The following is a 16717-nucleotide window of genomic DNA, read 5'->3' on the forward strand; positions in this document are numbered from 1 at the left end:
CTTTTATCTGACCAACATTTGGAGGAAAACGACGTTAGAGATGATGTTATCCATGTTAATATGTAGCTTGTGCTCGCAGGTGAGATAAACATGAATATTTCAGCAAGAGAAAATATTATTCAGCTAATATTTGGTTAATAAGTTGATACTTGATTAGGGATGCCGGCAAGAGCGCATTTTATTAGTATTTTCCGCAAAAGCACTCCTACCAGTCCAACGGAGGTCAGTCGAGTGTTTTTCAATAAACAATCTCAACTTCCTGTTGTCAAATGATATATATGAATATTTGTGGGCTTTCTTGGAACATTTCAATTTGCTCCTATTAAATGGAGCCTGATTATAGTTTTTATGAAAGGAACATTCAATGTTTAGAAGGTGGTAAACAGGTTTTCTATATCTTATTTTCGCTTATTATGTCTACTATATCAGGTAATGGGAGTGTAAAGGTGACTATGGGGGTGTTATTTCATGTATAGAGGGCTCTAATCATGTTAAAAAGTGTATTTAGAAGGTGGTAAACAGGTTTTCTATGCCATACCTACAAAAATGTTCCATTTGTAAAGAAGGAATCCTACTTTGTGGAAATAAAGGAGGGATTACTGTACTGGTACCACAGCAAGAGATGGTACAGGTGTCCCTAATGAAGAGGAAAAATGGAATTCTTACAAAACAAATTTATTTCTTTTTAAAAAATAACAGTTTCCATGATGATCACATGTGAGCCAGAGTAAGACGCTTGCACGTGTCCTTTCATCCAAAACGCTAAGGGAAGTGCTGTGACTCTTCTTGATCAGTGGCTTCCATATTGCTTAGTCAGACGGGGCGGGGCGAGGCTGCCCCCCCCCCCCCCCCCCCTACAAGGTGCTTTGTGGCTTGAGGGAGTGAGGAACTGCATTTGCTTTCAGCGACACATGAAAAGACATGAAAACCCCAAGTGATCTTTTTGTTGTTGTTGGAGGAAGAGGGGGTGGGGTCTCGGCTTGGCCAAGTGGTGAGCCAAAATACATAACATGGTTACTATCATATATTTATATTTACAAAATCACCTTGCACACAATGAAGGATCAGTAAAACATCGTACAAAGGCATCTTCATCTTCTCCTGAATCCCTTTGACAACAAGACACGAGCCCCTTTCACACAGACACACCTTTTGCCCCCCACCCACCCTATTCTGTGCAGTTCATTGCCCGGCAATGTTCCTGCTGTACAAGCAGTAACAGAGGCAGGAAGACGGCCTCGTGCCACAGGAACGGCTGGGCTGGGTTCTGTGTAAAAGGCACAGGCGCCTTGGGGTGTGTTCACACGCATCATGCCGTCATCCTGGCCAAACAGGCTTCAGAGATGGCTCTCGGGACGCTCTGTTGGCTTGAGCGCAAAAGGTGAACGCCAGATGAGCCAAAGACGCGAGCGGTGTTGGAAAAGATTCAAGATTCAAGATTCAAGAGATTCAAGATTCAAGAGAGTGCGTCTCAACTTTGTCATGTAGGTGAAAAAAGCATATAATGTATATCAACTTCACTCCTTTTCCCCATTTTTGCTGTTTTATGGTCCAAATGTTCCAACATTCTTCTTAAAGAACATTTGTATATTTTTTCATTCACTTTTTGTTTCTCATATTATGACTTTTTAAAAGTAACGTGATGTAATGCTGTTTTTCCCCCTAATAATATTGAGTTTATTCTCATAAAATTGTGACTTTTTTTCTCTTCATATTTGAATTTGATTGCTGTACAATTACGGCTGTTTTTGTCTTTTCTGCTGTTTTCTTCCAACTATTTTAACTTTCTTATTGTACATTTTTTTCTCATCATATTTTGAATGATTTCTCGTAAAATTACTCAGTTTTTTCCATTTCCGCTGTTTTGGATTTTTTCCTAACTATTTCAACTTTCTTTTCATAAATTTTCTTTTCGTAATGAGATTATTCCCATCGTATTTTGACTTTATTCTCGTGACACTAACTTCTTCCACAACATAATTTTCCAAAAATGACAACTGGTTTTGTTTGCTTCTCATAATGTTGTAACTTTTAAAAAACTGCATTTTTTTCGAATGATTTCAACGTTATAATTCCAACTTTTTCTTGTTTGATGACAATTTTTTCTCTTAATATTTGGACTTTATTCTTGTAAAAGGACTACTGATTTTTCCACTTTTGTTGCTGTTTTTTTTTTGTACAATTCTATTTTTAGAATGTGCTGCGGGCCGCGCCTCGGACACCCCCGTTTTCGAAGCGCTTGCTGAAATGCGAGCTGGTAAATAAGGCAGGATCAAATTATTTGAGTTCTGCGATGCACGAAAGCTGTCTGACCGAGTCCTTCCTTTGTGCGGATGTTGGTCACATGACACGAGTGTGAACGCATCCTTGACGTCATGGCTCTGATGCGGCGCTGATGCCGGGTGTCTGTGTGAAAGGGGCTGAAGAACTGAGGAAGTTGGGGGAGGCGCCCCCCAGAGGATGCACTCCCACACCGGTCGCCAGACTCCAAAATGTCGCTACTGTTCAACCCGAGGACAATAAGGTGGCTCAGAATAACCAGTTTGAAAACATGCATCATCATCATCATTATTATTATTATTATTATTATTATTATTACAGATGAACAGTAAAAGAGGCGGGGTTTATGAAGAGGCCCACGCACACGGAGCACCAACGTGGCCGACACACGTGAAGGAAGATGGAGGATGAGGGAGGGGGCACGTGCTTGTGCTGCTGTGCACGGCTAAGAAGAGCGTCGTGTACAAAAAAATGCTTTTTACACGCAAGGTCAACTGCTGAATGACCTTCAGCTGTGCAGCACTTCAGTGATCACAGACGTTTAGAACAACAATAAGAATACTCATAATCGTCTGCGTTGGGGAGAGGGGGGGCGGGGCGTGTTGACCTTGCCTATTGCCTTAAGTTACCTCTTTGCTTGTGTGGGAGGTCATTTCAAAGTAAAAGACATCATCAAATCAATGAGAAGTGCCTGGTAAAGTCAAATCCTAAAATACCAATTAGAGATGCACCATATCTTTTTGTTGTTTTTCCAAAGCGATACCTTTCTGCTTCTCAAAACCAATACGGTACCCGTGACCCAGAACTTTTTGAAAATGTAGATGGAAGTGTAGTTGGGGGTAAGAAGGACCGGAACAAATTAGGACTTGATTAGTCCTAATGAAATATGATGACATCACTGCTACCAGGAGAACCACAGTATAGAGGGGGAGGAGCCACCTGCTGTGGCCCAGCAAGGTGCACTGTATTCGGGCACACGCTCCGAGCGGCCACGGAGGTCGCTGGCAAATCTTTTGCACTTTAAGGGTTTCAGGTGGCTGATAAGATTTTTTTTTGCGCTCTATGTAGTAATTTGTGAAAAAGCGTCTTTTTTTCTTTCATATTTCGACTTCATAATTCTAACTTTTTCTTATTCGATTCCAACTGTTGTCTCTTAACAATTTGACTTCTTCTTGAATGATCTCAGCAAATTTTATTTTCCCAGTTTTATACTTTTCCCCAGCCTAAGTTTCCTAAAATTAAAAAGTTTTTTTTGTTTCTCGTAATATTCTGACTAATAAAAATTAGTATTTTAACTCTATGTTACTGAAATGACATTTTAAATTTAGTTTTTTTTAAAGATTTTTTTTCTCTTAATATTCTGGATTTATTCTCATAAAATTACATCTTTTTTTTCCATTTCCGCATTTTTTCTTTTGTATTTTTCAACTTTCTTTTTGTACATTTTCTCGTAATGATCCCCATCATATTTTGACTTTATTCTCCTAACAGTATAACTTTGTGCGCAGGCAAATTTTCCAAAAATGACACCTTTATTTCTTGTTTTGTTTGTTTGTCATGGCGGAGCATTTGGTTCTTACCTCAATCAATACCAACAACGTATTTATACGTCTTCCATGTGTTTTTTGTGTGAGAGGCAAAAAGAGGTGATGATGCAACTCTCCACTAATGCATGCCACTTTTAGAGCTGTTTCAAGCCATAAAAACGGCCACAAGGTGGCAGCAGAGCATCTGATAAGAGCTGGGCAGGGGTGTCAAACTCAAAGCCGACTCTGAGGTTGTGTATCTTTCCTATTGATCCTACGTAATGATCCACTACATCCACGTATCCATTTATATTCCTATGATTCAAGTTTCCATTATGGACGACACATGTCGCTTGAATGTGTTTTAAAAAGGTCATCAATGGATTGAATGGATTCTAGGAAAGAAAGCATTGGATTTAAGCACGGCAGGCTTTATGTGGATGTGGGCTTTTTAGAACTTTTAATTAGAAAGAGACGTTCATCTTTACTCAAGCGAGTCTGCCTGTCTGTGGCGTCATCGCCACGTGCCATCAGACAACGAAAGGTAGCACGGCGGATGGCGGAGGACAAGCCGGCGAGCGAGAAATCACAAAGCCGCAGTTGCGGTCCAGTGTGTGGAAACACTTCGGCTTTTGCAAAGAGGGAGATGTTCTACATAAGTCGCTTGCTGTTTGTAGGCTATGTAAAGGTCAAGTCAACACCACTAATCTCTCACTAATCACAGTTCCGCAGGCCAGATGAAATTGCAGCGTTAGTTTAACACGTGTGAGCTCGATGGAAAAATCACACGACAGCAAGGAGGAAGTGAGGGAGCATGGAGGACTGATCACTGGTGGTGTTGAAACATCATACAGAAGAGAGGTGGCGGACCTCATAGCTTGGTGTCGTGATAACAATCTCCTTCTCAATACAGATAAGACTAAAGAGATGATCATCGACCCAAGAACAAGGGAAAAGGAGCCGCATAGACCCCTGTTTATTGATGAGACTGAGGTGGAGAGGGTGAAAACCTTCAAGTTCCTTGGCACACACATCAGCGAGGACCTCACCTGGTCTCACAACACCCAACAAATCCTGAAGAAGTCCCAAAGGAGACTGTACTTCCTGAGAAGACTGAGGAAATTTGGCATGTCCACCACAATCCTGAGTTGCTTCTACAGATGCACTATGGAAAGTGTCCTTACCGCCTCCATCACTGTTTGGTACGGTAACTGTACAACACGTGATAGGAAGGCACTCCAGCGGGTGATCAAGACCTCACAGAACATTGTTGGGGCAGCCCTCCCCTCACTGCAAGACATTTATAAAACTAGAGTCCTACGAAGAACACACAACCTCATCAAGGACAGCACACATCCACAACACTCATTATTCACACTCCTACCGTCAGGCAGACGCTACAGGAGTTTGAAGTCCAGGACCACAAGGCTGGCAAACAGCTTTTACCCACAGGCCATCAGGCTTCTCAACGAAGCACTCACACACGCCGCACGCAACACACATACACACTCATAGCACTTTATTTATTTATTTATTTATTTATTTGTATTAATGTCTCTTCTGTTTTTGTTGCTTAATTTATTGGTATTTATGTTTCTGATGTTCTTATTCTTTCTTGTGTTTTCTTTCTTTGCTTGGGAGAATGAACAGAATAAGATTTTCATTGCATAGCAGAACTGCCTGTTTTACTGTGCATACGACAATAAAACTCTTGAATCTTGAGTGTCGCGTGCAGAAGGTTACCCATTGGAGGGACATTTCAACACATGCACACACACACACACACACACACACACACAGACACACACACGTGCACACGTGTGCACACACACACACAGTTCAGTTCCAAATGTGAAAATTGTAAATGGTTGGTGTTATATTTGTAAATAAATTGTTATTTTGATGTGAACCCTTTTTTTCTCCCTTTTCTAGTTGGGAACTGATATTTTCCTGAAACTTGCCTATGTTCTACTGCTGATTACTAAAGACCACAAAAAAGGTAGAAATGAACTTTTTTTCCTGTTAAAAGACGGGAGTCTGATCTTTCTTTTGGTATAAAGTCGGGAATAAAGTCATTACAAGAAGAAAATGTACAAACACTAATTCATTCAACACCAAAGACTAATTATACGTTTTTTTAAACCCGATCGCTCGCTCCCAAAGACGCATTTATACGTCTTTTACGTTTGTTTTGCGCAAGAGGCAAAAAGAGATGATGCTGCAAGTGCACAATAAAAGAAGTCGCTTTTCATGCAGTTTTAAGCCATGAAAACGGCCACAAGGTGACAGAAGTGCATTTGATAAGATCTTTTGCATGTCAAAACACACTCGACAGCAAGGAGGAAGTGGGAGAGTGTGGAGGAGTGTAGCGTGCAGAAGGTTACGCATCGGAGTGGAGGGGAATTTTAACACATGCACACTCGCCAAGCTGTAATATCATGAAGAAAAATAATATCATTGTGGTTGTGCTCCTACAGAACATTTAGGAGCAGTTTAGTTCCAAATGTGAAAACTGTAAATGGTAGTTTGTAAATAAATTGTTACTTTGATGTAAAACAAGCCTTTTTTGTGTTGTTTTGTATGTTGGTATAGTTGTTTAGATATTTGAGCTGTCACAAATGCAAAAATATAAGCTGCTTTTCTCCCTTTTTTTAGTTGGGAACTGATATTTTCCTGAAACTTACGTATGTTCTAATGCTGATTACTAAAGAATGCAAAAAGGTAGAAACTAACTTTCTTTCCTGATGAAAGACGGGACTGTAATGTTTGTTTTGGTGGGTTCTATGATGACATAATCGTACAACACAACATCCTGTGTGCCTTGAAAGATCAGTCCAAACGGTGAAAAATGGAATTGAAAGCATTAAGGTGAATGTTTGGTTCCGAGTGAGCTCAGGGGAAGTTACGAGCGTCCATTAACGTCACAGGCAGGAGAAAAAAGGAGCGCTTCATTTGCTCACCCACTCACTGGAGTGTCTTTTGAAGTTATGGGTTCCGGGTATGACAGTAATAATAATAATAATAATAATAATCATTCCCTGACACGGCCTGATACAGATGGTGCATCCCTAACAGTAAGAACATCTCCCTTGGTTGGCATTGTGGTGTTTTGGCTGGTTATGAATGCTGGTTGAATATTTCACACAACTACGCCATGGTCCCGCTACGCTTACACTATGCTAATTACCTCGGGATATGCTACGCCACCTTTTCTGGCACTGCTATTGATCAAAACAAAAACAAAAAAAGAAGAGGAGCCCGCTAACGGACGTACATGCTAGACGCTAAGTGCTAATGTACCACAGCTCAAGGCGGCTTCCAAATAAGATGATTCAAAAAGTCAAGAATGAAAGTAGGCGTGTACGTGTGAAGAAGGATCCCATTGGTCGGAACGCTCGCATCCTCATTGGATGCTGAAGAGGCAGCATTGTGGCTTTTCCTTTTCCAGCGTATTGCATACTTACTTGCATGTGGGAAGCTAGCATCCAAAACACATCACAACAAAACATTCTTAGCAGGTAAAAAACATCACAAGATTCACAACCTGTACACACGCTTCCTGGATCCATGGAGGATGTGTACTGGTACGTTTAGATGCTTCCTGGATCCATGGAGGATGTGTACTGGTACGTTTAGATGCTTCCTGGATCCATGGAGGATGTGTACTGGTACGTTTAGATGCTTCCTGGATCCATGGAGGATGTGTACTGGTACGTTTAGATGCTTCCTGGATCCATGGAGGATGTCTACTGGTACGTTTAGATGCTTCCTGGATCCATGGAGGATGTGTACTGGTACGTTTAGATGCTTCCTGGATCCATGGAGGATGTGTACTGGTACGTTTAGATGCTTCCTGGATCCATGGAGGATGTGTACTGGTACGTTTAGATGCTTCCTGGATCCATGGAGGATGTGTACTGGTACGTTTAGATGCTTCCTGGATCCATGGAGGATGTGTACTGGTACGTTTAGATGCTTCCTGGATCCATGGAGGATGTGTACTGGTACGTTTAGATGCTTCCTGGATCCATGGAGGATGTGTACTGGTACGTTTAGATGCTTCCTGGATCCATGGAGGATGTCTACTGGTACATTTAGATGCTTCCTGGATCCATGGAGGATGTCTACTGGTACGTTGAGAAGATGATTCTAGAATCCATTTTGGTTCTGAGGAGGATGTGTAGGTGGAAAGTCACAGGGATAAGGGAAGGGGGATGAGGTGGTCATGGTGGGGGTGTGGTGCTGCAAGCCCACTCAGGCGAAGTACATGGTCCTCAGGGTGTCGTGGTGGATCTGGACCGCTTTGGCCAGAGCCTGGGGGTCCCGGCCGTTGCTCTGACCCGACACGTGGCTGCCCTCACCGCTGGAAGAAGATGCAGGAGATGACCTTTCATTTCTTATCTTCACCACTTCATTGCTGATAGACATTCATCACTACTACACTACAGTACTACTACACTACAATACTAGCATTACCACTGTACTATAGCACAAGCATTACCACTACACTACTGCTACACTACACTACAGTACTACTAGCATTACCAATACACTACTGCTACATTACACTACAGTACTACTAGCATTACCAATACACTACAGTGCAAGCAGTACCACTACATTACAGTCCTAACAATAACACAACAGTACAGTACTAGCAGTACTACTACACTACAGTACTATTAGCACTACTACTACACTACAGTACTACTAGCATTACCACTACACTACAGTGCTAGCATTACCACTACAGTACTACTAGCATTACCACGACACTACAGTGCTAGTAGTACCGCTACACTACAGTACTACTAGCAGTACCACTACACTACAGTGCTAGCATTACCACTATACTGTAGCACTGGCATTACCACGACACTACAGTGATGGCAGTACCACTACACTACAAAACTAGCAGTGCCGCTACACTACAGTACTAGCAGTACTGTTACACTACAGTACTAGCAGGACCGCTACACTACAGTACTAGCAGTACCATTACAGTACTACTAGCAGTACTACTACACTACAGTACTATTAGCAGTACTACTACCGTACTACTAGCAGTACTACTACACCACAGTACTATTAGCAGTACCACTACACTACAGTGCTAGCATTACCACTATACTGTAGCACTGGCATTACCACGACACTACAGTGATGGCAGTACCACTACACTACAAAACTAGCAGTACCGCTACACTACAGTACTAGCAGTACTGTTACACTACAGTACTAGCAGGACCGCTACACTACAGTACTAGCAGTACCATTACAGTACTACTAGCAGTACTACTACACTACAGTACTATTAGCAGTACTACTACCGTACTACTAGCAGTACTACTACACTACAGTACTATTAGCAGTACCACTACACTACAGTGCTAGCATTACCACTATAGCACTGACATTACCACGCCACTACAGTGATGGCAGTACCACTACACTACAGAACTAGCAGTACCGCTACACTACAGTACTACTAGCATTACCACGACACTACAGTGATAGCAGTACCACTACACTACAGTACTACCAGTCCCACTACAGTACTACTAGCATTACCACTACACTACAGTACTACTAGCAGTACCACTACACTACAGTGCTAGCATTACCACGACACTACAGTGACAGCAGAACCACTACACTACAGTACTAACAGTACCACTACACTACAATACTAACAGTACTAGCAGTTCCGCTACACTACAGTACTATTAGCAGTACTACTAGCATTACCACTACACTACAGTGCTAGCATTAATACTATACTATAGTACTAGCAGTCCCACTACACTACAGTAGTGCTCCACTACAGTACTAACAGTGGCTCTACACTACAGTACTACTACAACAACACAGTACAAGCAGTCCCACTACAGTACAGTACTAGCAGTGCCACTACATATATTTATTGAAATATTTTGGAAAAAAAAACAAAAACAGCCAAAATGGGAGAAAACCTGCTGAAATTTCACATGAATAAAGTCAAAATATTAAAGGGGAAAAATGTCAGAATGTTCAGGATAAAAAAAGCACATTTATGAGAATAAGGTGGTAATATCATGATGTCATTTCAGCAGCGTAGAGTTGAAATATTAAAGAAATACTTTCTAAAGTCATATCATGGGAAACAAAAACAACATAAAAGTGTAACTGTTACAAAATGAGGTAGGGGAAAAAGTTCTAATATGAAGTACAAATGTGTGAATAAAGTCATAATATTCCCAAAAGAAAGCAATTATTTAAGAAGAAAGTTGACATATTTGGGGAAAAAAGAGCAAAAGAGTGACGTTTTAAAGCCCATTTGACTCGTTATCATCCGGTAGCTAATCAAAGATCCACCCAGCAGGATAGAAGGTCTCATCACCAACCTGTCGTGCTCTTTGTCCACCAGGTGGTAGCGGGCGCGGAAGGCCACCAGACGGGCGTAGTAGGCGGGCGCGGGGATGGACACGGAGCGGGTGCAGCGCACGTAGGTGTGGCACAGCTGGTAGGTGAGAATCTGCAGCTCGTCGGCCGTGAAACGATTGTCATCCCACAAGACGTAATAATGCGAAGGCCGGCTGGTACCCTGCAGACACATCAGCGAGGCGCATGTGGAGGCCGGTGCGTGCAGCTTGGACGGGAGTGCGAAGGTACCTGTATGCCCGCGTGGCTGCACAGGTAGAAGTCAAACTCGAAGGGGTGAGTGATGCTGGTGTCCACGGTGGTGCCTGCTGGAATGTTCCCGCTTTTCCCGATCTGCCGATCAAACACCACAAGTTATTCACGCCGGGAGCGCGCAGGAGAACGTGGCGTGGATGCGTCGCGGCGCACCCTCTCTGACTTGTCGGCGCAGAAGAGGCGGGTGTGGTGGCGCTTCTGCACCACGATGTAGGTGATGCCGGGCTGGTAGTCCTTCTCCAGCTTGATGCACGCGTCCCTGATGGCCAGCAGCTCGTAGTGGAGAATCTACACGGCGGATCAACCACAAACACTCATTCAATCCACCGCAAAAACGATCTCATTTTAACAGCATGCACTTGAAATATTCAAGAAAACATTTCTAATTTTTTTTTTAAGTTGTAATATTATGAGACACAAACAAAACAAAATAAAGTTGTCATTTTTGAAAAATGAGGTTGGAGAAAAAGTTCTACTGTTATGAGAATAAAGTCAAAATATAATAAGTTAAAAGTTGCATTCTAATTTAAAAAGTTGCAATATTATGACAAAAAATGTAATTATTGCAGCATGGAGTTGAAATATTAAAAGGACAAAATTGTTTAAAAGTCGTAATATTATGAAAAACAAACAAAATAAAGTTGTCACCTTTGTTTGGAGAAAAAGTTCTAATATTATGACAATAATGTCAAAAAACTAAGAGAAAACAAGTCACAATATTACAAAAAGAAAATGTACACCAATTATTTCTGAAGAAATTTGAAATATTTGGAAAAGTCAAAACATGAAGAGAAAAAAGTTGTAACAAGAAAAAAATTGCAAACGTATGAGAAACTCATGATATCACGTGGAGTTGAAATATTAAATATGTTATTTTTCTATAGTAATATTATGATAAAAATGTGTCATTTTTAGAAAACTAGGTTGGAAAAAAGTCATAATATTTTGACAAGAAAATTATTTCTGAAGAAAGTTGAAAGATTTGGAAAATTAAAAAAAAACAAAAAGCTGCCAAAATGGGAGAACGATAAAAAGAAAATGGCAAATTTATGAAAATAAAGTGGTAATATCCTGAGGAAAAATAATGTCATTTTAGTATCATAGAGTTGAACTATTAATTTTATTATTTTATTAAAATAAAATAATAAAAACATTTTATTTTTATGTTATCCATCCATCCATCTTCTACCGCTTATCCAAGGTCGGGTGGTGGGGGCAGCAGCCTAAGCAGGGAAGCCCAGACTTCCCTCTCCCCGGCTACTTCGTCCAGCTCCTCCCAGAGGATCCCGAGGTGTTCCCAGGCCAGTTATGAGACATAGTCTCTCCAACCGCTGCCTTCTACCGGTCGAACGTGACCTGAACACCTCCCCAGGGAGGCGTCCTGACCAGATGCCCGAGTCACCTCATCTGGCTCCTCTACATGCGGAGGAGCAGCGCTTCTACTCTGAGGTTCTCCCGGATGACAGAGCTTCTCACCTTATCTGTAAGGGAGAGCCCAGCCACCCTACGGAGAAAACTCATTTCAGCCGCTTGTACCCGCCATCTTGTCCTTTCAGTCACGACCCAAAGGTCATGACCATGGGTGAGGGTAGGAACGTTGATCCACCGCTAAATTGAGAGCTTTGCCTTTGGGCTCAGCTCCCTCTTCAGACCGATGCATAGTTCACGTCACTGCAGACGCCGCACCGATTCACCTCTCGTGTTCCATTCTTCCCTCACTCGTGAACAAGACCCCCAGGTACTTCAACTCCTCCACTGGGGGCAGGATCTCATCCCCGACCCAGAGATGGCGCTCCACCCTTTTCGGGCGACAACCATGGACTCGGACTTGGAGGTGCTGATTCTCATCCTGGTGAGAGTCGGAGGTCACAGCTGGATGAAGCCAGCAGGACCACATCATCTGCAAAAAGCAGAGACCCAATCCTGCAGCCACCAAACCGGAACCCCTCAACGTCCTGGCTGCGCCTACAAATTCTGTCCATAAAAATAATGAACAGAATGGGTGACAAAGGGCAGCCCTGGCGGAGTCCAACCCGACTTATTGCCGGCAATGCGAACCAAACTCTGACAGCGGTCATACAAGGAATGAACCGCCTGAATTAGGTGGTCTGGTACCCCATACTCCCAGAGTACTCCCCACAGAATCCCTGGAGGAACACAGTCCAATGCCTTCTCCAAGTCCACAAAACACATGTGGACTGGTTGGGCAAACTCCCATGGACCCTGCAGAGTCTAGAGCTGGTCCACAGTTCCACCACCAGGACGAAAACCACATTACAGGAAGAAAATGTATGAACATTAAGAGGAAAGTTGACATTTTTGGGAAAAAACTGGGAAGAAAGAGCAAAGATTGAAGTTGATACTGATGCTGTTGTTGATCAGCTACAGTATATGACAAAGCTGAGCTGACATGAATGTAAATAACTTGTTAGCATATCTACCATACATGTCACCCTCTGATTGTACACTAGGAGGCCCTCACTGGTTCAGCGTACCGGAGGCACACGTACGCCTTGTAGGGCAGCGGTTAAGTAGTTTCGCGTGGTGAGGTATACCTGTGGCAACTGCCCCTCGGGAACGCCGTCCCTGTAGAAAATGATCCTGGTGGGCTTGAAGCGTGTGGACTTGTAGAACTGAATGAGCAGCTCCCGCACCATGTAGGACAAGTCCTCAATGATCTCCTGTCTGGGTCGCTGCACTCGCACCGTGGCACAGTACCTGCTGGGATGGGCGTCCATGCTGCCCACCACCTGAGCACACACACACAGGACACTTCAGCACCCCCCAGTGGCTGACAGTGGGACTGGAAGATGGTATTGTCCTACAATTGCTTTTTTTTTCTGCTCACCCCACCCCGAGTGTGAGTCAAGCATCTGTCACGGTTGCTAGGCAACACCGCAGCCAACCACAGCCCAGCTGAGCTCGACGGCGGCTGAGGGCGACGTCACCTGACTGCAACGTGACTTGGTGGCCGAGCTTTTGTCTCTCTTTAGCGGCGCGGTACCTTGCTTTACTCCTCTTTTGGCTTTTGTTCCCCACATTTCCGTCAGCCTCGCTGACTGGGAAGACCGGCCCCGACACAAACGGGACAAAATGACGCACTTGCTTTGCACTACAAGCTCCGGGGGACTTTTTTATGCTTTTTACGTGATTTGATTGTTTCATTAGCATCATTTTATGAGCACACTTTGAGGCATGAGTGGCTACTCAATAAGCGGACCTACTCCAGCACGTGTGTCCATGAAGCCATCCAATATATTCTACACAATAATACTGCATTTCATATACTGGACTGCAGTAATCACCTGGTGCGTGTATTTGATGGGAAGATGAGGGTAGGAGCATCATCCTCCTTCATAGCTAGCCTTCCATTGGACTCCAAAACAAACACCATCTGGACTCTGGATGAAACTCCTAGACTCCTAGGGGGCCTTTTCTGGCTTTTCCATTGGCCCGCAGCACAATATAAAATATATTTCAACAGGAAAATTGGAGAAAAAAATACAAGCAAAGATGTAATGAGAAAAAGTCCAAATATTGAGAGAAACGCTGTACTCTAACAAGAATAACTTCATAACATTATTTTTTTAATAAAAGTTGACATATTAAAGAAAAAGGCCTTTTTTTATTCATAATATTTTGAAAAACAAAAACAAAAGTGTAATTTTTGGAAAATGAGATTGGAGAAGTGCCAATGTTACGGGAATAAAGTGAACACATCATAACGGCAATAAAGTCACAGGCAACATTCAAGGGAAGGAAGTCAACACAAAAAAAACAGAAACGGACAAAAACAGCTGTAATTTTCCAAGAATAAAAGTCAAAATATTAAGAGGAAGAAGTTGTATTCCAATGAGAGAAAAAGCTGCAATTTTATGAGAATAAAATTAATATTGAGAAAAAAATGTAGCTGCACAGAACTGAAATATCAAAGAAAAAATATATAAATATATTCCAAATAATGGGTTATTTTAAGTCCTAATATTACGAGAAACAAACTCAAGCAAATAAGTCTGTAACCGTACCAGAATAAAGTCAAAATATAAAGAATCGTTCCGACGAGAAAATAGGTTGAAATTTCACGAGAACAAAGTGGTAATATCGCAAGGAAAAAGGATGTGAAACATGAAAGGAATATGTTGCTTCTCAAGTCAGGGCGTCATGGGGGGGGTTCTATTCACAAGATGATGGGAATAAAGTCGGAATACTACAAGGAGAAAATTTAGTTGAAATAGTTGGAGAATTGAAAGGAAAAATACTTGGTACGAGAACAAAGCCGTGAGATGAGAAAATAGGCGGCCATTTTACAAGCAATATTACGGCGGGGCATTTAGGATCAAATATGTTTTTTTAAAGTTGTAATAATATGACAAACCAAACTAAATAAAGTTGTCATTTTTGGAAAATGATTTAAGAAGAAAGCTGAAATATTTGTCCAAATATTCGGAAAAAGAAGAAGAGTGAAGCCGGCATGAATCATCAGCGACAAAGCTGAGGTGAAACGGTTACGACAGAATATGAAGGTGGCAACGCCGCATCCTTTTGTGTTTCCTGCCTGGGGGAAAGCGTGTGGACACCCCCGTGCTCGCCTGTAGCATACCCGTACATGTGATGCGTGTTCCACGTGGGACTTACAGCAGTGATGGAAGGCTTCTTGCCATCTCCAGCAGGTGGGTGCGTGACATCCGCTCCCAGGAAGATAACGGGCTGCTGGAACACGGCTGACCTGAAGGAGTGACGGGAGAAGTTAGGCGGGACACGACCCTCTGTGGCGACCTCGCAGCGCTCGGGTCCAAGGAGCGTACCGCTGGTGAGGAACCAGGATGTTGTTGATGCCTCCCAGCTTCACGTTGATCTTGAGGCAGAGGTTGGAGAGGGTCTGAGGAGACGTCTTCACCACGTTCTTCACCTGGACGCACTGCGTGGCCATGCCCAGCAGCGTGTCGCCCACACGCTTCACCTCGGCTGCACGGAAGAGCGTGAAGACACAGCCGTCAGCCACGCGTCACCTCGGCACCTGGCCAGGACATCTCTCACCGTAGACGGGGGTTTTCCCAGGCAAGATGACGATGATGAGCTGCAGCCCTGAGTAGGTGTTCTTCAGGTGTCTGAACATGGGCTCCACGCTGTCGGCTCCCTGGGCGTACTTGCAGAAGCACGGCTGGCCCTGGATGGGCATGCCGGCGTCCTTGGAGATCTTACGGAGCTGGTCTGTGAAGTTCCTGGCAAGACCAGACAACTGTTGCCCACATGAAGAAAAACACACCTTCACCCCCAGTGACACCATGAGCACTATTCATAGCTTTCTTGCTACGGGCCCTCCCCATCTCAAGGAAATCACAGGCAGCTCAGTCTTATTTGTGACTTTAAACCCCCTCCATGATGATCAGCGTCCCTTACAATCACATGCATCATGGACACTTCCCCCCACACCCCACCACCACTCATACATTGCAGTGCTGTGTGTAAGACTGCATACTGTAGCACATGGGTGTTCAAAGTGCTGCCCCCCCGTAGCATGTTGCATTTAGCGTGTTGCGTGTAGCTTGTTAGAGTGTAGCATGTAGCATGTAGGGTGTAGCACAGGGGTGTCAAACTGGTGCCATGGAGGGCCGAGACACTGCAGGTTTTCTTTCCAGCCAGTCACTAAAGCAGGTGATTTTAATGATCAACACCTTCAGTTTGAGGGAAGGAGCTCATCAATTAAATCACCTGCTGAAGAAACTGCTTGGAGAGAAAACCTGCAGCGTCTCGGCCCTCCAGGGCACCAGTTTCACACATGTGGTGTAGCATGTTCGCGTGTAGCATGTTCACGTGTAGCGTGTAGGGTGTAGCATGTGGCCGTGTAGCATGTAGGCGTGTAGTGTGTTAGCATATAAGCATGTAGCATGTAGAGTGCAGCATGTAGGGTGTAGCATGTGGCTGTGTAGCATGTTAGCATGTAAGCATGTAGCATGTGGCCGTGTAGCATGTAGCGTGTAGAATGTAGCGTGTAGTATATGTCGGCATAGTTTCCAGGGAGAAGCAGATGTTTGAGTCGCAGGTCAGCTTGGAAGGAAGGTTGTGAACGTCGTAAGACGGAGTCTAGCGGGACTTACTTGAGCACCTCCTCCCTGCATTGCTTCTGGGGGGCAAAGCAGGCGATGGCCCACACCTTGATCTCAATGCCGTTGTAGAACTGTTTCCCCCTCATGTCCCACACTCCCTGGTTGGGCGTGGCTATGGCACGGTTCTAC

At 43.5% G+C, this 16717-nt stretch overlaps 1 protein-coding gene across 2 annotated transcripts in view; it reads right to left on the reverse strand.

Annotated features, from left to right (window-relative positions):
* Positions 1-659: 659 nt before the first annotated feature.
* ago1 (argonaute RISC component 1) overlaps positions 660-16717 on the reverse strand; it is a 38197-nt gene continuing 22139 nt past the window's right edge. Inside the window, exons 11-19 of one of the 2 annotated variants that reach the window (XM_054780974.1) lie at positions 16580-16713; positions 15519-15703; positions 15287-15446; positions 15117-15207; positions 13037-13231; positions 10635-10769; positions 10458-10559; positions 10190-10389; positions 660-8169 (exon numbers count right to left, since the gene is read on the reverse strand). In XM_054780974.1, coding sequence (XP_054636949.1) covers positions 8061-8169; positions 10190-10389; positions 10458-10559; positions 10635-10769; positions 13037-13231; positions 15117-15207; positions 15287-15446; positions 15519-15703; positions 16580-16713 — 1311 coding nt within the window. In that variant the 3' untranslated portion in view covers positions 660-8060. The remainder of the gene's footprint in view (positions 8170-10189; positions 10390-10457; positions 10560-10634; positions 10770-13036; positions 13232-15116; positions 15208-15286; positions 15447-15518; positions 15704-16579; positions 16714-16717) is intronic. The other variant, XM_054780975.1, reaches the window with a different exon arrangement.

The sequence above is a fragment of the Dunckerocampus dactyliophorus genome, chromosome 7 (genome assembly GCF_027744805.1).
Source record: "Dunckerocampus dactyliophorus isolate RoL2022-P2 chromosome 7, RoL_Ddac_1.1, whole genome shotgun sequence".
Taxonomy (NCBI): domain Eukaryota; kingdom Metazoa; phylum Chordata; class Actinopteri; order Syngnathiformes; family Syngnathidae; genus Dunckerocampus; species Dunckerocampus dactyliophorus.